The sequence below is a fragment of the Labeo rohita genome, chromosome 4 (genome assembly GCF_022985175.1).
Source record: "Labeo rohita strain BAU-BD-2019 chromosome 4, IGBB_LRoh.1.0, whole genome shotgun sequence".
Taxonomy (NCBI): domain Eukaryota; kingdom Metazoa; phylum Chordata; class Actinopteri; order Cypriniformes; family Cyprinidae; genus Labeo; species Labeo rohita.
In genome coordinates, this window is record NC_066872.1 from 12,936,290 (window position 1) to 12,958,922 (window position 22,633).

Genomic DNA, 22,633 nt, shown 5'->3' on the forward strand with positions numbered 1-22,633 from the left:
CTTCATGAGAAGTGTACAAGAATGTGGGGCATAAATAGTCTGGGTAATGAGGATCAGGTGAGCAGTGAGTGTTCTAGGTATGTGGGCTCTAGGGAAATGTAGTTAATTTCAGGTGAGTGAGTCTGCCAGTGGAGTAAGTAAAATATTATTAATATATTATAATATTTTATTATATTTATAATAATATTTTAATGTCAAACGCTCGTCTTGTCTTACTCTGCATGATCAGTTTTTGTTGCGGTTCATGTCAGTTAGTGTTTGTGGAAAAACTCCCATCTCATGTTCTCCCTCAACTTCAAAATCGCCCTATATCACTGTTTTACCTTTTTTGTTAAGGGTGTTTGATGATCTTTGCATGTTCACTTTGCAAACACTGTGTCTGTTCTTCTGCAGCGATGTAGGATGATTCTGAAATGATTTTTGAAGTTGAGGGAGAAAATGTGATTGGAGTCTTTCGACATACACTAACTGTCTTGAACCAGAATACACAGAGTTCAGGGAGAGAAAGACAAGACGAGTGTTTGAGATTAAAAAGTATTTAAATTGTATTATTTTTATGAAAATAGATAAGACCCTTCTTCCTCGGCTGGGATCGTTTGAAGCCGCATTTAAACTACATTTTGGAAGTTCAAACTCGGGGCACCATATCAGTCCATTATATGGAGAAAAATCCTGAAATGTTTTCCTCAAAAAACATAATTTCTTTACGACTGAAGAAAGAAAGACATGAATATCTTTGATGACAAGGGGGTGAGTTGAGTACATTATCTGTCAATTTTTTTTTCTGGAAATGGACTTCTCCTTTAATTTAGTTTTATTTGATGTGCCATCAAAATTACCAGCAACCAGACAGCGTCCACGTCTCTTTTAGAGGTGAATAGAAGAGTGATCACTCAAATACAGGTAACCACTTGGCTCCAAAGCAAAAATATGAATGAGTGGATCCACACCAACATCTTATAAACCTTTTTTTTACTATTCAGAGGTGATTGGGACTCCCAAATGAAACCACATACGTAACATTGAATGTGACTGACTTAAAGGGAACTTGCAGTGACATTTCTGGAAAGACGCTCTAAATGGTTTGCCAGTCACAACGGACTGGGCTAAAAGGAGGGGTTTCATCAAAACAGGGACGAAACCAGGCGTTTGAGACAGACAGGGAAGAAAGGTGCTACAATAATGTAAATTTATGTGAAAAATAGTGCGCTTTTGGAACAATCAGGCATGAAAACCTATTCCAGCATACCACAAAAGTGGTAAATGTCTTGTTCATTGAAGCTTTATTAGACTTGTGTAAAACAATAATTAACAAACAGGCATTTCAACGCAAGCACATCATTCTTCTAAAAGCCTCAGAGGATAAAAAAAAAATCTAAACACTTTTAAAAAGCCATTTAAACTATAATAAAATAATAATAATAATAATAAACGCTTGTTGATACATTTTTGTACTTGCTTGTACTGTAGTAAGTAAATAGTAATTATGTAACCAATATTTGACCGTTTTTTTAAATAACTGATATAAAAAAATGTTATGTTTATATGTCTGATAACTGGTATGAGGAACCAATATTTGTTTTACATCTTACCACACAAAAAAGACATAGTATGTTGCATTTTTCTAACAACTAATATTGACATGAATGTTTTGTGGTCCTGCAGCATTACAACAAAAGCAAAGTACACCATCTGAACTGAGCTGATTGTGATGTGAAGTGGAGGGAAAGTGTAGAAATAGAAGTTATAGAAAAGTAATCAACACATTAAAATGTCTGTTACAATGACAATTACAATAGATCTATTGGATAAATCATTTACTGAAGCCTCTGTGTGATCAACTAAAAGGGATGACACCGTTTCACTGATGATCCAATGGAAACAGTAAACCCAGGATAGAGCGGTTGAGTAAATGTGGTCCGGACTGTGTGGATGAGACTCATTGTCTCCGAGACGCTGTAGAAGGACAGAGTTCCTGCACTCACATCCACAAACACTCCTATTCTCCTGACATAATCATCACACACTCCTATTCCACTGCTGATGGACTTTACAGGGAGACGAGACTGTATCTTATTGTGTATGAATACGTATCTGTCAGGAGAGCAGACCAAACTCCAGGACTGATCATTATGTCCAAACACACACTTATGACCCCGTCCCTTCCTGCTGATGCTCTTATATGACACTGATATTAACACATAACGTCCACTCCACTCAATCTCCCAGTAACAGCGTCCACACACACTCTCTCTACACAACACCTGAGGATACACATCAAATCTGTCTGGATGATCAGGATACTGATGATCTGTGTCAGTGACAGTAATCAGTCTGTTGTTCTCAGACAGACGGAGGCGTTTATTCACTGTGTTCAGATCCAGAGTGAGCTGATGGGAATCTGATGGAGATAAAACACATCAGAATCAGGAATTATGAATCTGTTTGATGTTTTCATGTAGCTGAACTCTTCATGTTCAGTGTATCATCAGTGTGTCAGTACAGATGAGCAGATATCCTGTGCAAATCATCATTTACATCATCAATTATAAAACTCTTCTTTCACCTTCTACAGGAAGAACACGGACACACTTACATTGTAGGAAGTCGTTCCTGGGCCCAGGAACAATGTTGTTGAATGTGACTGTGGAAATCAACAGACATGAACAGTGTGATTCTCATGATCCTGCATCCATTCCTAACACATTTCTAATATGATGTTCTCCATGATATGAGATGATGATGGACTCGTTTCTGAGAGCAGATCAATCTCCAGGACTTTACCTCTGTCTGAGATCTTCTTCAGCTCCTCTTTGCAGAAATCCTCCAGTTTGTCTCTCAGCTGACAGACACATTCTCTCATGTCATCAAAAGAAAAGAGAGAAATGAAGGGCATATTGGGTGTGTCTGTAGATTCAGGAGGTGCTGAGAGACACTGGAAACTCTACAGAAAAAAAGAAATCAAAGCTCATTCGCTCCACACTTCACCCAACATCCTGCACTATGATTGGAGTTGTGTGGCTCTGTGGGATTACAAATTTAAGGATCTGTTTAACATCTGCAGATCCCACTTCCTAACGTAACATCATATAAAAATCTAAGGTGATCTACATTGTATTGGGCATTTAATGTAAACATAATGGCATCTGTTTGCAAAGTTTTAGTTCTCATGACTTATCCTTGTGATGTTGATAGAGTCTTAGTTCCCGCTCAAACCATTTGGTGATGTGATTATGATTATTTGGATAGGTCTGCTGAGGTGTTAGAGTTGGGGGAAGGGTAACGTCCTGCATTCTCTGTTCTTGATCTGATCAAAGGATGTCACCTCTGAGTACTGTGTCAATATCTCTAAGCACTGCCCCCTAAATGTATATAAACTACAATGTATCACTGCCTTAGTTAGACGACTTCTGATGACTGCAGCGACGCACAGCTAGTATCTCAATAAAGAGAAACTTCTGCTTCAAGATATCCAAAACGTCTCCTGGTCTCTGCTAAAAAGTTTACAACTGCTGGTATTGACTTATTTTTAGTAACTCTTGAATAAGACAACAATCCAGCACTTTCAAAGCATTAGCTACATTCTTCTCATATTAATAATATGATCCTGGAGTTGTACCGCACGTCACACATTTTCATCAGTCTGTTTGTTTTTAATTGTCATATTAACAAAACAAACATGCATTCTTTGCCTTAATCCAATTAAACAAAACCGAAATCATATGTAAGTGCTTTGACAAGTCTCAGTTAGCTTAACGTGGCACACATAGCAAGGTATTTTACAGATATATTGCCAGGTGGCAACCCTACCTGTACATGAACATGTAAATGTGCACATCACCTTCATAATAAAAAAAAAATCAGCAAACTTCGTCACATTCATCTAGGCTGCTGTTCACTTTCAGAAGAAGATGCACTGTCAGGAATTAGCCTGGTATTTACCTCAGAATAAGAATACAACTGCAATAAACATCCACTGGAGTTCGAGCTTGTGGAACCCAATTCCAGTATTTATTCCAAATAGACAAACTTAACAGAACATGATTGTAACATGAAATAAACATGACCTTAAGGCGAGACACTGCAGGTGAATAGGGTATAAAAAAAAGAACTAATAGTTATCACCTTACTTACCCAGTCGAGTGATTACATTGATAACTGCAAACATTTTTTTGTATTACAAATTTTATTAAATGTTAGGTGTAACTATGCAAATATCTAAACACTGGATAAAGTCCAGTCAAATGTTTTTACAGAGGGAATTTCAAAATCTCATTTGTGTTACTCCATAGTTCAGAAAATACTTAGAACAGACAGAAAAATATATTATGTTGTAATCAAGCAAATTATATATGAACACATCCCTCTATAAAAACCTTCAGGATATAGTCCGAAAAAAAAAGTAAAGTTTGGTGTGTGTGTGTGTAAGTGCTACTGAAGTATAGATTTATGGCTCAGTGTAGGAGAAAAAAAATGCATTTTGGGAAAACAGCCTTTAAAAATATGTACGGTAATTGAAATCTATCGACACAAATAGATAAAGTGCTATAAAAGAAACTCTTAAGTGTCTTTTGGATGTTTTCTTTCCACTAGTCTGAAAAAACACTTTATGGAAAGCCAAAAAGCCTAAAATCTCAAACTTGACAGGTGCATGAAAAAAGTGTTTTTACCTGCAGTGTCTCTCCTTAAACAGGAACAAGAACACACCAAACAGTGGTACATGGAAGAAAGCTAGACAATGGACAATGGGAACATGAAGGCTATAGGTGTGTTCGACTTAACGCAGCGCTGCGCAGCTCGATCAAATTCTGACTTGAAGCAGTGTATGCCGGTTAGAAATTCTGTCCGACTTGAGGCGGCGCCGACGCCTCGTGACTGTCACGTGTGTCATCAAAGTACCGTGATAGCGATTCGAGAGCAGCGACTGACTCAGCCTGCGCAGTTTGTTCAGAGCGGCTGCAGTTTCTCTGATGATCACATGACTGTTTCACGATTGGCCAGATTCACCACCTGACAACGATCACGTGTGTTTTGGGTTTATTCTAACATCCTCAAGTTCGATAATGCTGACAAATCTGTGTTTTTAGAACAATAAAAGTGTTTTTACTGTAGTCGCAATGTTATATTGAGTCAGATTTATTCATAAAACACTGATAAAAGCATAAATAACCCCACTTTATTAGTATTTAAATAGTATGTGTTTATGTTTATCATTATTCTTGTTCAGATGGTGCTGTATTAAGCAGTATACGAAACGTGTTTCTGTTGCTCAAGAAAACTCTTTTGAAAAGTCTGTGTATTTGATAAATATTGCATTTAATTCACTTCTTCTGTGATGGAGCATGCAAACACCGCGAACCTTCGACAGTTATATGTCATTATCAGCACATGTTGAAGTAGATTCGTGTCTGAGAGAATATGCGCCGTATTGCAGCTTTAGAAAACTCTGTCAGTTATTTTTTACTTTCACTTTCTATATAGTGGATTGTAAAGTTAAAACTGAAGTTAAGACGTTCACCGGCATAACTACGGCGCAAAGTTTGATATCCACTGGCTCGCCTTCATGGTTTAAAACAGAAATACTTCCAATATTGCGACATAACCCCATGCGTATGCATCTTAAACGCAGGGAGACGTGAAAGAGGAATCAACTCGATATGCCGCTCTGTCTGAAACACGTCTCTGTGTGTGCGAGAACAGCGCGCAAGTAATGAATCGAGTTCTGTTTCGTTTCTTCTTCTTGTAGTTTTAAATAGCTTGAACGTGTACATTGGCAAATTAACCTGCGAAATCACATGCCGAATGGATCAGATCAGAGCAGATTAGAGTCAATGCTTCAGGGAAATAGTTTTGCCGGTCCAATGGCAGACTCCAGGGAAAGTTTTGTGTTCACCGTTTGACACACACCAATCACATGCGCATATTTGTATCTTGACTATACTACTAGGTACTTATACTATATTGACTGGGTTAAATAGAATTGCATTACTAAAAAAAAGAAACTAAAATACAATGTTCATTGACTAAATCTAGACTAAATGTCATCAGTTTTTGTCGACTAAAACTAGACGAAAATAGTCATGGATAATTCTGACTAAAACTGAACATGACTAAAACTAATAAAAACTAAAATGACAGCTTCATACAAAGACTAGACTAAAACTAAAATTAAAACAGGCTGCCAAAAACAACACTACTTGTAAATCACTATGCTTCGATCCTAACTATGATCTCACCGTTTCCAATGTTCTGCTAAACAACCACCAATTTACTCTAATTCTTAAGCACTCCAAGACTGATAAATCTGATAAAGATGTCCCTATTATTACATCTAGTATTAATTCTGTCTTTTGCCCTCTCCTTTCTATGTCTCGGTACCTGGAAACCCGGCATCACGCCTTACCGGGGGGATCCCTTGTTCCTTACGGAGGATGGTAACCCCTTGACAAGCTCCTGGTTCGCCTTAAAATTCAGGCAGCTCTGTCGGCTCTGCAGCCTCGATTCAGATGTGTTCACTCCGCACTCAATCAGAATCGGTGCAGCAACTACAGCAGCGCCCAAAGTGTTGACCTCCACTCTTAAAGAAATGGGCCTTTGGTCTTCAGCAGCTTATGAACGTTATATCAGACCTAATTTTAAAGATATTGTTGAAGGCCAAAAGTTAATGAGTTCCTAATGTAAGCAACATTATATGCTTACCAGGTGGTGCTGGAATAAATAGTAACTGGGCATAACCTTCGTCTCCATTCATTCATTTATTTTATTTGCTATAGAATTATCCCTAATTCCGGCGTAGTCAATTATCATAGTTTTGTCTTTTAAAAAAAATAAAAACAAAAAACGTTTAGTCTAAAAGAGCTAAGCCATTGGTGCAGTGGTCCATGCCCTCTTTCAGGTTCATGGATCTTGGAGTGCAGCAGCAATTACTCAAGTCTTGGCAGGTAGATCTGCAGGGTCGGGGGGTGACATACGTTAAGCAACTTAGAGTCTGCTTTGTTGGGGGGGATCTTGCTCTTTCTCTAGCAACAGCAGCAGCAGCAGCAGCATGTTCTTCATGATCTGAGCATTTAGCCGAAGCAGGTCTACTTGCTCCGCAGCAGCAGCAGCAGCATAGCAGATCTAGTCCGCCAAGACCAAACTCAAGCTTTTCTATTTTTACATTAATAAAGATTTTGCAATCCTTTCTGAAAGTTGTCATGACTTTAGTTTATCTTTTTCTCAGCTAACATCTACAATAATTACATGACAGAATTGCAGTCAACTGCTCATTCGGAATGTTTCTATTTGAGTCTCCTGTTACAGCAGGATCATGCTGAAGTCCACTATGATCCTGATCTTCTAGATCTGTTACCTGCAGGAACTGGATGTGATCCTGTGTGTGTGAAAGCTGCTCCAGCTCAGCGTCTCTCCTCCTCAGATCATTGATCTCCTGCTCCAGTCGCTCCAGTCGTCCTTCAGCTCGACTCACCGCTCGCTTTTCCTGATCTCTGATCAGCCGTATCAGCTCAGAGCGGCTTCTCTCAATGGAGCGGATGAGCTCAGTAAAGATCCTCTCACTGTCCTCCACTGCTGTCTGTGCAGAGCGCTGTTAGGACACACAGTGATTCAGGCTTCAGTGGGACTGAAAGAGGAGAGTCAAACTTCTCTTCTTCTCCAGACTCACCTTATAAGACTCCACAGCCTTTCTCAGCTTCTGAAGATATTCCTCTCTCTGCTGGATTCTCTGCTGGAACGTCTTCTGCATCTCCTTCAGCTGGTGCTGGGGACAAATGGATGATAGTAAATCTCGTGGAAAACTACTACCACAAATTCCTCAAGTGAACAGTTGATATGCTGAAGTTGTGAGACTAAGGAGTTAGAAATCTAATGTGATAAAGTTATAAATTCAATCATACGTGCTAGCATTACTTTGTCAATGCCTAGTGTTAAAGGGCAGTTAACTTAAAACATCAGACCTTGCTGGTTCATGCATTTCACATGACTAAACATGCCAACATATTTGATTTGGGCTCTGTATACATTTACCGATAAAAGAATTGATTTGATTTGAGAGTGAATTATGGTTTAGGATTATACGAAGTAATTGTATCACTTCAGAAGACTCGTATTAAACCTCTGGAATTGTATGTATAAATTGTATTGTGTTACTTTTATGCTATTTTATTTGAAATAAAACTTTTAAAGCCAATTGCTGTTCAGTGTATAGACACAGTATAGACATTCTTCAAAATACTTTCTCTTTTGTTCCTCAGAAAATATAGTCATAAAAGACTGGCACAACACAAAAAAAGTCAATCATGCAGATTTTGAACTATTGCTTTAAGTTTGCACCTGTTTCTCTGTCCTCTGTGCTGCAGCTGATAAAGTGTTGTGGTTTTTATGCTCATCCATTGAACACAGCACACATATACATTTCTGGTCAGTGTGACAGAAAACCTCAAGGATCTTCTTGTGTTTCTGGCAGATCATCTCCTGCAGTCGTCCGGTGGCTTCAGTCACATTGTGTCTCTTTCCTTTGAAGAAACTCTCATGTTGTTCAAGGTGATTCTGACAGTGAGAGTTAAGACACATCAGACAGGACTTGACAGTACAGACGTCACACTGCACATCTCCAGCGTAACAGTCAGCGAGAAGTTTGGTTATCTTCAATTTATCTACCAGTTCAGTCAGCATGTTGTTTCTACCTAAAGCAAGTCTTGGACTGAAGGTCTGTCTGCACTGAGGGCAGCTGTAGACTCTCATCTGATCCTCCTGATTCCAGCAGCCTGTAATACAGCTCTTACAGTAACTGTGTCCACACTGGATGATCACTGGATCCTTCAGGAGACACACTTGACACACTTGACACACTGAGATTCTGGCTTCTGCCATGTTACTGCATGAATACAGAGACACAAACACACAACAACACATTTCAGTTTCTCTTTCCCTGAACTGAAGAGTTTTGTATTTCCTGCTTCTGCGTTTGAGTGACCAATGTACAACAGATTTGTCAGCAAGTCTTTAGTTGCTTCAATGGAATTTCAATGGAATTAAGCCGACACAACTTGCAGTTTCTGAATTTGTTTATTCAACTTAACATTAAGTTTTCAATGTCTCCACTAGTTTGTAAGTTGGCTAACACCGCTTTTCCACCGGGCCTGGTGCCAGAGCTGGAGCCCAATCATTAACCAGGCTGCGCTTTTCCACTTAAAAAATCCTGGACTGGTGCCCAGATCCTGGTTCCGAACCGGCCCCAAAACCTTGCTGGTCTTGAACAAGGGAACCTGTGACGTCAGTGGGCAGAGCTTCCACTACAGACCACAGTTTGAAAGGCGCCATTTTTAAAAGCCATCGGCCCTGTTGAAAAAACCAGCATGTGCTGGTCAGGTATGGCAGCTGGTTTGAGCTGGTTCAAGCTGGCCCTTATTTGGTCCTGAGCTGGTTATAAGGTGTTTCTGAACTGGTCCTGAGCAAGAGCCAGCTGCTTAGGACTAGCACTTGACCAGCTTAAACCAGTTGCCATGCTTTGAAACATACCTAACCAGCATATACTGTTTTTTCTGTTTTTCTTTTCCAACAGGGGGAGTATTCCAAGGAGAGAAGCTACATAGCAGTGATTTTAAGCACAAAAAACACAGGTGCAGGTCAGGTGCAGGTCAGGTGCAGGTCAGGTGCAGCCTGGATGCTTTAAGTGTGAATGTGATCATCATATGATGTAATAACAAGTGCAACAACTTAAAAGCAAAAAAATATGAGCACCAAGTTCAATTAATCTATCTATCTTGTTAATAATGAAACTTGCTCATTTTGTGGTCTTGTTGAAAAAACAGCTGTCCATTTATTTTATGATTTTAGTAAAACCAGTACATTCTAGATTGATTTAAGTGATTATATTTTAAAACCCTACTATCAGTTTTATCCCTTAATATATATTTTTATTACTTAGATCTGAGCCGCTGAAGATGCAGTAGATTTGTTTGTGAAGGGGATGCGCCTCCCGATCTACATATATCCATCTATGTTCGTGCGAATCATTCGTGATATAGCTTCACTTACAGCAGAAGTGAGCATAAGTTTTTTTTTTGTGTCTTTGCGATCGTCTTTCCTAATCCGATGACCCCTTTAATTTACTTCTTTTAAGTGCAAAATTCACAATTCATAAGTGCCTTAAATCTCCTTTGAGTAACTCTAAACTTAAACTCTAATTCATTCCTCAGGCTTATAAATAACAACAACAAAAAGTGCATTATGATGAATTATTTAAAGATGTTCAACCTTGTCATTGTGCTTTTTTCTGTGTATATAATCTCATGCTTTTATGTACGGAAACCCATTATAATTATGTCATGATGATTGTTTATTGCTAAAGACACAATCATGGAATCTTTCCCTGATCTTGTATATAACTGTCCCTTCACAGGGAGTTTGATTGACAGGCAATCTGACCAATCATAATGTCGAATCTGTCATTTTTGTTCAGTAAACAAACCAAACAGGAGAGCAGAATAACGTTGGTGGACTTGAACTTGAAAAGTTTTGAGTCTTTCCATGGTTGACACAAGATACCTTTTGATGTTTATTCATGTTTATTTCAAGCTATAACTAATAAAGAGTACGAGATGATCGGTTTGCATGGTGCTTGAACTGAGGTTCTACAGCAATCTGTCACCACACATTAAACAGCCACAAAACAATATTTGGTGTTTGAATCTCCTACAAAATAACACTGTGTGTTGTCAGTTTTCTATTTGTTCCACAATGTTTGTTTGTTTGTTTGTTTGTTTTTTACTGCATGAGAAGCTGATGTGTGGAGGCCTTCACCTGATATAAGAGGTCCATATGTACCTAGGTCCCTCCCCTTTAGCCTATGTGATTTGTGCATAAGCAAAGTTGTTAGGGGCAATAGTCCAAAAGTTTACAAAATATTAGTTTATCAGCAATACAATAACATTTTCAGCATTTAATGAGATATGTATTATATAACCACTTAAATGCCAGCCTACTGTGAAAATGACTTTTGCTGATCAATCAAACACGGTGTGCGCTGGAATCTGTGTTGAGGGTTTGTCATGTTAAAGACTACAGAGAACAGTCACTGGTTCACAAAATGCGCTTTCAAACTCAGAAATAAGGTGTGGTTTAGTCTTATGAATTCTTGTTTTAAAATCATTTGTCAATATTTGCAATCTATGTGTAAGTCATGCAGGATTTACAATATACTTTATATTCTGGATGTCACAGCCAGTTATTGGATTGCCCATGTTAGCCATCAGAGGGCACTCTCTTTGTGTTACTGTTTGTGTGTTCTGGACTGCATTTCCCATAACCCTTTGTACTAATTATTGGTTCGTTATTGGCCTCACCCTGTGTATACCTTGTTCATTTAGTCTTTAGTTGCTCAGTATTGCATTCTGTTCCTCTGTTCCTGTGTTGCTATCTTTGTTTTCTGTTTTGCTCACGTGGATTATGTTGTTTTGGACTCTGAGAATGAAACTGCAAATAGATCTTTTGTGTGAGCATTCCATGACACTGGAATTGCAATAGTTAAGAGTCTTGCTTTGGTTAAAAGTAATTATACAGTAAATACTTAAGTTTTATTGTAAGTAATAATAGCTATTGTTTTGACTATTTATTGCATAAGTCACTATTAGACTCGGATCATCTTTAGGTCATTCAAAGTTCTTTTTTTTTTCATAAACCCTCAAATCTAATAAATCTAATGTGAGTTACTTTATTATTATTTTCTTTGAAATGATTTATTATTAGGGCCCGAGCACAGATGGTGCGAGGACCCTATTAAAATTGCTCCGTTTCTTCTTCTTCTCCAAAATGAATTGCATTTTTGAGGGCCTAAAAATGCTTGAAAACTCATAAAACACATGCCAGAAGTGGTAAAAAAAATATCCATCTGATATAGCTTTCAGAAGTGGGTGTGGCAAAATGACTCGATAGCGCCACCTAGTCACGTTCAACAAGGGCCTCTCAAGCACAAAAATCGGCACACACATGTAACACACCAATACCTACAAAAAAGTGTTGGTATTGCAACAACATGTATCTTGTATATGTATTTAACGTTGTCTGCTGCTCAATATACAGCACTGAATAAAGTTTACACCAGAAACACAAACTATCTATAATGCTTACAATGGTACATCTTAAAATATAAATAGAAGTACAATTAGCATTGAGCTATATTTGAAAATGTATGTGATTATTATTATTATTTTTTTAAACCATCGTCAAGTTCTTGTACTAACTTCCGTTTGAGATCTTTTTTCTGTAAAAAGCAGACATGCACTCTTTAAATATATTTTTAAATATATACTTTATATACATACTTTATATACTTTGACTCATAACACTCGTGCACATGGAAGAAAACGGACAGTGCTCTTCAGATCACATAATTCATTGAGAAATTAATAGAAATTATATTTTGTATAAAAAAAATACGTGAGAATATATCTGCTCTCAGATACTAATGATTCTTTTTCTGTGTTTGTTTACACTGGTTTTTCAAAACAGTGCCACCGCTCTCGTCCTTTTGTGCAACAGCAGATGCTCAGGGCTCATGACGTAATGCTCAGATCTTATTGGACGGCTCGTGTTTTCACTTTGCAAAACTGAAAAGATTCGTCGGACTGGTTCGAAAAAAAAAATGCATTTTTTGAGTGTGAATTTTCGTGGTCTATGTGGAAGCATTGATAGAAATCTGTTTTTACCCCATATATGAATCAGCTGCAACAGGAGCAGATGTCTTCATACTGTCCTGATCCTGAGCTGTGTGGACAACATAAATCATACAAAAACATGAGCAGAATAAAGAGAAAACTTTATGTCAAACAATCACACTTTTAAAACATTACTTTGTTTGTATTTGTTTGCCAGGTCTTCAGCCAGATGTTTCTGCTGTATCTTCCTCAGGACGTCCACAGTGATCTTCACAGCTTCTTTTGGACCAAAACAGCCCACCATCATATCCACTGTTTTTAACCTATCTGCATTCTCCATTTCACTCTTTCGTATACCCTCATGATCATTGTTTAAGTGCCACTGAAACTTCTTCAATTTAGCGTCTTCCAGTTCCTCCAGTGAGTTCACAAGAAGCTCTTGTAAAGATTCCATTGTCCTTCACCGATTCACAACTGCAGAACAAGAAGAAATAGATTTGAAATAGTTTCACCCTTAACATGGACCAAAAGCCTGAAATCCTATTTGGATTAGGAAATGAAGCTCTGATCAAATCAAGTCTCTCAGAGGCACCTCATCCAAACCAAATTCTTTTAAGCAGTCAGAGATTCCTCTCTAACTCACTGGAGTAAATAGAAGTAAGAGGTTCTAACTTACTATCCCCAAAAAAAAAAAAATTCGGTCAGATGACAAACTTCCTCCAAATTATGTAATTTATAAATGTATATGTGATGTGCATATGCTATATATAGTGCACAATGAGAGGATAATACAAAAAAAAAGCACAGAGTAGCATTATAACAGAACAGAACACACTTGAGAAACAGTTTAGAGAGGAGAAATCACTCTACATATTAAAATATTGGTCACAAATTATTGGCTAATTTCTAAATAATAAAAGTACGGTGCATATACTAATAATTAGATGTAAATAAATATTTTTTTAAAATATGTTAGAAATGATGCATGTATTCATATTTGGATGATTCTATGTTTATATATGAATGTGTAGGCTAAATATGTGTAAAGTATGTATATATAAATATATATTTCTGTGTTTTTGCCCCAACCTTAGTTCCTGTATCTCCTTCTTTGGTCTCCTTCCTGTTCTTGTTTGGTTAATTGATTACTGCGCCACCTGTTTCTAATGATCTTGTGCATATTAGTTCCTGCCCTGTTCCATTTCCCTTTGTCTAGTCTTAGTGTTATTTTGCTGTATGTGTGTTTAACTGCCCCTGTTTTTGGATTTTCCTTGTTTTACGTTGATTAAAGACTGTTTATGTTGAACTCCATTTCTCCTGCGTCCTCCCTACAACGTACGCCGTGACAATATTGCAACACGTTAGATTTTTATCAGTTCGGGTATCTTTTTTTCTACCTAAAATCAAGCAAAAAGGCCAATAACTGTACCCGCAAAGCTGTTCTGACTGTTCAGTGTTCTATAATGATCAATAAAAAATAAAGTAAAAAAAGAAACTCATGTTATGTTGTTACATATATTACTGTTACGGATCTGGTCGGTGTGCTGCGGACCGCTCACCACCAGATGTCGCTCTCACTCTGTTTGCACACACGGACTGTTGCACTACACCCCAGACTACATTATCCATCGGCCACTGCTCTTTTCACCTGCACCAATCAGAGACAATATAAAAGCCCCGGTCTTCCTGTCACACATTGCAGAGTATTGATTTGTGTTTACAGTCATACAAAGCGTTCCCCTTTATCCTGTATCTAGTTTTCTGATTTGCCTAGTGTTCTCGTTCAGTCTGTCTCGCCGCCTGCCTTTTGTACTCTCGCCTGTCTGACCATTCCCCTGCCTCGCCCTACGGATAACGTTCGCTGCTGAACTGACCCTCGCCTGTTTTAAGGATTACTCTTGGTTTGCGGTCTATGTACCTGTCTGCCGTTGTTCGACCTTGCCTGCCTTTTGACCATGTCTATGTCTCGTCCTCTGAATAAAAGTATGCACATGGATCCGCTCGTCTCTCGCACCTCTGTTACAGAATACTTGGACACACAAGCATCCAGCAGCTTCACCCCTGGACATTCAGCAGGTATGGACACCACAAGACTGTTGTTAGCCCTCAAGCAGGGCACACGAACGCTTGAGGGCTACATACAAGAGTACTTGGCAATCGCACATCTTTCGGATCTCCCCGACTGTGTTCTTATAGACTTTTTCATTGAAGGAACAAACCCACCACTCAAAACAAAACTCAGACGCAAGGGTCCGCGTTCATCACTTAGTTTGTTTTTGGACTTTGCTTTAATGTGTGTGGGCTCGTCGTTTACTGTGGGGGTCGTGGAGGAGGAACGCGACAATGTGGGAATGGTGGCCGCACACCCCGCTCACAAAATGGCGGCTGCGCTGGAGCGCGACGCCACGGACACGCTGGCCGCCTGGCTCATTCGTGAAATGGCGGCCACGCTGGAGCGCACTCAAACAATGGCGCCCGCGTTGGAGCGTGTTCATACCATGGCAGCGCAGCGGAGCTCGTTCACAAAATGGCGGCGAAAACGGAGCTCTGTCATGTCACAGCTGCCATTACCAGAGTCAAGTCAAGTTGCAGCTGCGTTACCTGAGTCAAGTCAAGTTTCTAAGTCAAGTCAAGTTGCAGCTGTGTTTCCCGAGTCAAGTCAAGTTTCCAAGTCAAGTCAAGTTGCAGCTGCGTTTCCTGAGTCAAGTCAAGTTTCTAAGTCAAGTCAAGTTGCAGCTGCGTTACCTGAGCCAAGTAAAGTCACAGCTGTCACCCCAGAGTCAAGCAAGATTACAGCTGCTGTTTCAGTGTCAAGTCAAGCTACAGCTGCTGTTCCGGTGTCAAGTCAAGCTGGAGCTGTGTTTCCTGTGTCAAGACAAGTCAGAGCTGCTCTTCCTAAGTCCAGTCAAGTTACAGCTGTTGTTCCTGTGGCAAGTAAAGCTACAACTGTATTTCCCAAGTCAAGCAAAGTCACAGCCGTGGTTCCTGAGTCAAGCCAGGTTCAAGCTACGGTACCTGAGTCAAACCAACTCAAAGCTGCTGCCGCTCCTGAGTCAAGCAAGGTCAAAGCTGCTGCTCCTGAGTCACGCAAAGTTAAAGCTGCTGCTCCTGTGTCAAGTCAAATTACACCTGCCGTTCCTGTGTCAAGTCAAGTTACCGCTGTCATTCCTGTGTTAAGCCAAGTTACAGCTGTTGCTTCCAAGGCCAGCCCAGCTTCCAAGTCCAGCCCAGCTTCCGAGTCAAGTCATGCTAAAGCCATGTTTCCTGAGTCAAGCAAGGTCACAACCATCGCTCCTTCAAGGTCAAGCAAGGTCTTGCCCGAGAGCCCAGAGCCACTGCGCAAGATGGCCGCCACGCCAGAGCCTGTCACAAAGATGGCCGCCACGCCAGAGCCTGTCGCAAAGATGGCCGCCACGCCAGAGCCTGTTGTCAAGATGGCCGCCAAGCCAGCGCCTGCTAACGCCACGTCAGCCAAGCCAGTGCCCGCTCACGCCACGTCAGCCAAGCCACAGCCTGTTAACGCCATGTCTGCTTCCCCTGAACCTGCACCAGCTGCTGTTCCTGCAAAGTCAAGTCACGTCACAGCTGCTGTTCCTGCAGAGCCAAGTTACGTTGCAGCTGAGGTTCATGTGACAGGTTAAGTCACAGCTATTCCTTCAGAGACAAGTCAAGACACAGCAGCACTTCCTGAGCCAAGTCAACTTACAGCCACACTTCCTGTATCAAGTCAAGTCTCAGTTGATCTCCAAGGGCCAAGTCACGTCTCGTCTCGTCTGTCTGTTCAGAGCCCCGTTACATCTCTACTGTCTGTCCAGAGTTTCGTCATGACACGCCTGATCGACAAGTGTCAAGTGAAGTATCGTCCGACGGCCCAGAGTCAAGTCACACCCTGTTCGACATCACGGCCTATCATGATGGCCAAGGTATTGGATCCACCACTAGTGTCAGTGCGGGCAGCCAACATCCCAGTGGCATCGGCACCTTCCAAACCCACCAGTAAAGAGACCCTGCCACCCGCTGCTGCTCTTCCCTTAATGGCAATTGCCATTTTGGTGTGTGTGGGCTGCACACTGTGCTCCTGAGGTCACGTCTGTTCACGAGTCAGCTCCTGAGGTCACGTCTGTTCACAAGTCAGCTCCTGAGGTCACATCTGTTCACGAGTCAGCTCCTGAGGTCACGTCTGTTCACAAGTCAGCCTCTGAGGTCACGTCTGATCCCAAGTCAGCTCCTGAGGTCACGTCGGATCCCAAGCTTGCTCCAGAGCTCCCGTCTGACCACAAGTCTGCTCCAGAGCCCCCGTCTGGTCTCAAGTCTGCTCCAGAGCTCCTGTCTGGTCTGAAGTCTGCTCCAGAGATCCCGTCTGACCATGGGTCAGCTCCAGAGGCCTCTTTCGCCGGAGAGACTGCGGCAATGCCTCCAGAGGTGTCAGCTCCGGCTGTAGAACCTCTTATGGAGGTGGCGTTAACCAGTAAACTCTCTGCTCTTCTCCTCATTCTGTTTGCCTCCTCTATCCCTGCTTTCCCCAGGTCCCAGTCCCTGACGTGAGTTCCTGCTCTGCCTCCTGTTCCGCCCTGGAGGGCTTCTGCGCCTCCTGTTCCGCCCTGGAGGGCTTTTGCGCCCCCTGATCCGCCCTGGAGGGCTTCTGCGCCCCCTGATCTGCCCTGGAGGGCTTCTGCGCCCCCTGCTCTACCCTGAAGGGCTTCTGCGCCTCCTGCTCCGCCCTGGTGGGCTGCTCTGCCTTCTGCTCTGCCTCGGTGGGCTGCTCTGCCTCCTGCTCCGCCCTGGAGGGCTCCTGCGCCTCCGGCTCCGCCCTGGTGGACTCCGGATCCGCTTGGGTGGGCTCCTGCCCTGCCGGTTCTGCCTCAGTCACTGGGTCCTCCGGCCCTTGCCCTGTCTCACCCCCGCCCCACCGCTCCCCTGGACTGTGGTTTGTTTGGAGCGTCTGGAAGCCGCTCTTTGGGGAGGGGCTATGTTATGGATCTGGTCGGTGTGCTGCGGACCGCTCACCACCAGATGTCGCTCTCACTCTGTTTGCACACACGGACTGTTGCACTACACCCCGGACTACATTATCCATCGGCCACTGTTTTTTTCACCTGCACCAATCAGAGACAGTATAAAAGCCCCGGTCTTCCTGTCAAACATTGCCGAGTATTGATTTGTGTTTACAGTCATACAAAGCGTTCCCCGTTATCCTGTATCTAGTTTTCTGATTTGCCTTTCCCGCCTGCCTTTTGTACTCTCGCCTGTCTGACCATTCTCCTGCCTCGCCCTACGGATAACGTTCGCCGCTGAACTGACCCTCGCCTGTTTTAAGGATTACTCTTGGTTTGCGGTCTATGTACCTGTCTGCCGTTGTTCAACCCTGCCTGCCTTTTGACCATGTCTGTGTCTCGTCCTCTGAATAAAAGTATGCACATGGATCTGCTCGTCTCTCGCACCTCTGTTACAATTACATTATATGTTCGATTTGAAAGAGTAAAAATACAAGAGATGTATTTGCCTCAATTTTAGAACACCTAGACAGCATATTTGCATATTCCATATTCTTTTGCATCAAATAAATCATAGGCAACACAAACTTTCAAAGATTCTTACAAAGAACTTAAAATCAATTGCAAACAAAAAAGAAACATTGTACTTTTTGTTCATGATTTCTAGACTTGCTTTTCTATGACGCTGTTTTAGTGCCACAAGATTACGAGAGTCAAGTCAAAATATTTAGCGAACAAAGTCGAAATTATAAGAATAAGGTTGAAATATTTCTAGAAAAAAGTCTAAATATTGCGACAGTAAAGTCAAGATTATGAGAATAAAGTCAAAATATTTTTAATATAAAGTCAAAATTACGAGAATTCATCTATAACAATTACGAGAATAAAGTTTAGATATTTTGAGAGTGTATCAGGCCTACTGCACATGCAAATGGCCCAGATTGGGAGCACCGGGAGACAATCCAAAGTCTCAGCTTTCGAAATCTGTCAGTTTTATAGCGAAATACAAAAAATGTGTCTATTACAATAATGTGTAATAATAATCTGATTACAACGAGACATTTGTTTTATCAAATTAGGCTACAAATAATGAATGGAAGATGTTAAACATTATTTCCAATCATTTACTCTATTATAGCATATATAAAAAAGCTTGTGTATAGTCACTAATGTACCTCAGAAAAGACGACAGTATAGCTTATGTTAACGAGTCCACTTCAACCTTTAGAACGTTTTATTGTTGTTTTTATTTACGTACATGTGAGGAATGAAAGATCGGATGCCACAGACATTTTTGCAGAGTAGGTGGTGGAATTTTCACAAAGAAAACGGTATAATTTAATGAAACGAATGATTGTAATCAAAAAGACAATTGATTCACATGAATACAGTGTTCTGTCCCACCACATTAAAGAGCGTCACATTGTTTGTATTTTGCTATAAAATGGACAGATTTTCAAAGCTGAGACTTTATTTTATATTAAAAGTACCAAAAGCACAAAGCTTATTGCTATTATTGGGTGGCTGGTGCATTACAAATGGGCCTAATGAATGGAATCAAAGACGTGAAATATTATTTCAAGCATGCTGTCTTCGCAAGTATAACACATAGTATGATTTTTGCTAATAATCCCACATATATTTTGTCTGGCTCCCGGTGCTCCCATTTGCATGTGCAAGATATGCTCTCAAAATATTACAACTTTAATTACTACAACTTAATTCTCGTCACTTTGTTCTCAAAATATTATGATTTTAATCTTGTAATTTTAGTTTTAGTTTTTCTTTTTAACATGGCACTGTCATAATTTTCATACAATGCAAACTCCTTTGTTAAATTTTAAAAATTATTCTTCCTCATTTAAATGCTTTGGTAATACACTGTACAATTTGTCATGCCAAAATAAGCTCATCTGAACTGAACTGGAATTGAAAAGAGACACTTTGAAATAAAATAACAGAGACTCACTTGTTTCGCAGCACACCCGCACGACACATCCACTCAGAGACAGAGAGAAAACAAGACAGAGAGAGAGAGAGACGGTGTATAGCTACTAACTACTGTCTGTCTGTTAGAAAGATGGTGATCCACTGACAGAGGTGAACAGTTCAGACTGAACACACTGAAAACTGGCACTTTGTTTCAGAATGTATGATTGTGTTGGTCCCTAAACACAGTGGGGAAAAAAAAGAAAAAGAAAAAAAAATGGATTTTTTTTTTTAAAGGTATTAAGATCATCTTTAAATGTTTATCTAAACTCTCCTTAACTTGTGTTCTGTACACAGCATGCACTGAGAAGTGTTTTATATGCTGTTGTCTGAACTACAGGAACACACAATAACATTGGTAATACAGTGCAATATAACATTATTCCATGTTTACTCTTTCTCCTGCACTAAAATGGAAATTACCGTATCTTGATGTTGCAATTGTGGCTGTGGTCAAACATAATGTGTGAAAAGTGACGCGTGTAGCAGTAACTGATAAGAGGAAGTGTGTTAAAGAACACATCATACACAGCAGAATTCTAAGAGTTAAGTTAACATTCGTATAGAGTGAAAAAGATAATGACATAATGAAGTGCTGATTGAGCATTAGTGAGGAACACTGTTGTTAACAAGGGGGAATCAGGTCAGTTGCCCCTCATGAGGGTATCGCACAGCTGAAGCAGAGTTACGAATGGATTGCGTGTTTTTAGCCTACGCAAAAACAAAAATCAAACCTTGGTGACACGGCGTGTGTGGACGGATATAGCAACACAGTTCTGGGTTTAGGGTGTTCCTCCAGAACCGAGTTTGGGCAAACCTGGTATAGCGTGACCACACAAATCGTGAGCATTGGCTTTACGTCGCATGCTTGAAGATCTTTAGGCCGATTTTAGGCCCGATTTGTACCTCCGAACGATCGTGCCAATGCCCTCGTGGTTAATGCACCGACACACAGCGCATCTGTGCATTCCGTGTCACTTCTCTACTGTTCTATCCAATACAGCATAAAAGTCAAGGTTCGATATTTACGACTCTTGGTCTGGCGTGATCCCCGTGATGGCCAGTGAGCAAGTGTCGCCTACCTGATGTTGTGTGCTTCTATAGCTGAAACTTGGCAGCCACAAACATGCCATGAAAGTAGAGTACTGAGAAAGAACATCACCCATATTCTTTATTTTCTCTAGTTTGTTTTTCACTGTACACACACCAGGAGATCCAGCTGACAGTGTCGATTGTCCCTCATGTGTTTTTCTTCTCTATTCACTTTTGATCTTGTGAGTCTCTGTGAAATTGCTCCTACAATCATGAAGTGTGTGGTCTCACGGTCTGGTCGAATCATCTAGTGCAGGGATCTCCAAACTCGGTCCTGGTGGGCCGGAGCCCTGCAGAGTTTAGCTCCAACTCGCCTCAACACCAACATCAACTGCCGGAACATTTCTACACCTGGATCAGGTGTGTCTAATTGGGGTTGAAGCTAAACGCTGCAAGGCACCAGCTCTCCAGGAACGAGTTTGGGCACCCCTGATCTAGTGTGTGCATTCAGAAGATTATAAAGCTAAAAATCGGTTGAAACCTTGGGCCAATCTACCAAATGGGTGCTATTTCTGTCCCCAGGACATAATATGTACAAATATGCATAAAAATTAACTATAAAATACATTTTATTATTGAGCAGAGTGCTCTGCACATCAATCTGACTGCAAATTTAAAACATTTAATTTACAAAATGATTAAAAACTACCTAAAACACTGAAAATATAACATTTATGCATGTCCCAAGTGTCTAACGCTACATTTTAACTTGAAATATAATCTTTAAAATCCTTCAGAAATCATTTTTATTTTACATTTTTGTGTACCTCCATGTCCCATCTGTGTGTCAGGGTCATGTGTTGGAAGGAGACGTAGGACGACAAAATATAACAAAAGGGCTTTAATAAAATCCAACAAGGGTACATCCAGACAGGAACAGCAGGGAAACACACACTAACATAACTTTAAGAACGGAAGACAACCACGGCACTGAAACAGACTTATACAGGGGTGTTAACGATACAAAGACAGGTGTGGGTAATTAACCAATAAAGACATAACAAGAAACGGAACAGGAAAGACCATATAAGGGCACAGCTGAGACATAGGAGAAGGAGAGAGGATAGGGGCATCAAACCCCATGGGAAGGGCCAGGTCCATAATGTCCTCATTATATATGTGGCTTGCCACTTGAGAGGCCGGCGGCCTTGAGCACGGGGCGGTGACCGGCGGGCTTGAGCGGGCTGCGGCCGGCAGTTTCGGGCTGAGGAAGCAGATGGAGCCTTGGATGACGTGTGGTTGTTTGGGGCGGGGCAGGTGGTCTGAGCCGTCGGTGCGGTATGTGGGGGTTCCCGGCGAGGTGTGAGCCGACACGACGCGGCGTGTTCCAGAGAGGGGGCCGGACGCAAGACACATAATCCTCCCTTATTTCTTCAGCTTCGAATTTGGAAAACGTTTAAATAAAGGATGAGATTAGTCAGTTCGATCAGGGTATACTCACACGGGAAGATCGCAACAGATAGTCTTGTCGTCCAACCCCAGCTGAAAACACGCACCCAGAGAAGCATCGTGCCAGCTCAGCTGGTTAGCAAGCTTGAGGAATTCCTCCACATACCGCTCCAACTTCCGACCACCTTGCCGCAAACTACAAAGTGCTTCCTCAGCCGTCATATTTAAAGGGCCGTTCTTCTGTCAGGGTCATGTGTTGAAACGAGACGTAGGACGACGAAATATAACAAAAGGGCTTTAATAAAATCCAACTAGGGAACATCCAGACAGGAACAGCAGGGAAACACACACTAACATAACTTTAAGAACAGACGACAACCACGGAACTGAAACAGACTTATACAAGGGTGTTAACGATACAAAGACAGGTGTGGGTAATTAACCAATAAAGACAAGAAACGGAACAGGTAAGACCATATAAGGGCACAGAAGGGCGAAACCAACAAAACAGTC

The 22,633-nt window shown here is 41.0% G+C and overlaps 1 protein-coding gene across 1 annotated transcript; it reads right to left on the reverse strand.

Annotated features, from left to right (window-relative positions):
- Positions 1-1,324: 1,324 nt before the first annotated feature.
- Positions 1,325-19,671, reverse strand: LOC127164311 (tripartite motif-containing protein 16). The gene is made up of 9 exons (XM_051108172.1): positions 19,620-19,671; positions 12,852-13,130; positions 12,708-12,765; positions 8,332-8,875; positions 7,664-7,759; positions 7,352-7,585; positions 2,785-2,944; positions 2,597-2,644; positions 1,325-2,401 (listed from the first exon to the last, which is right to left on the reverse strand). The coding sequence occupies exons 2-9, from the start codon at positions 13,108-13,110 to the stop codon at positions 1,842-1,844; spliced, it is 1,959 nt and encodes a 652-aa protein (XP_050964129.1). The 5' UTR covers positions 13,111-13,130; positions 19,620-19,671; the 3' UTR covers positions 1,325-1,841.
- Positions 19,672-22,633: the final 2,962 nt, after the last annotated feature.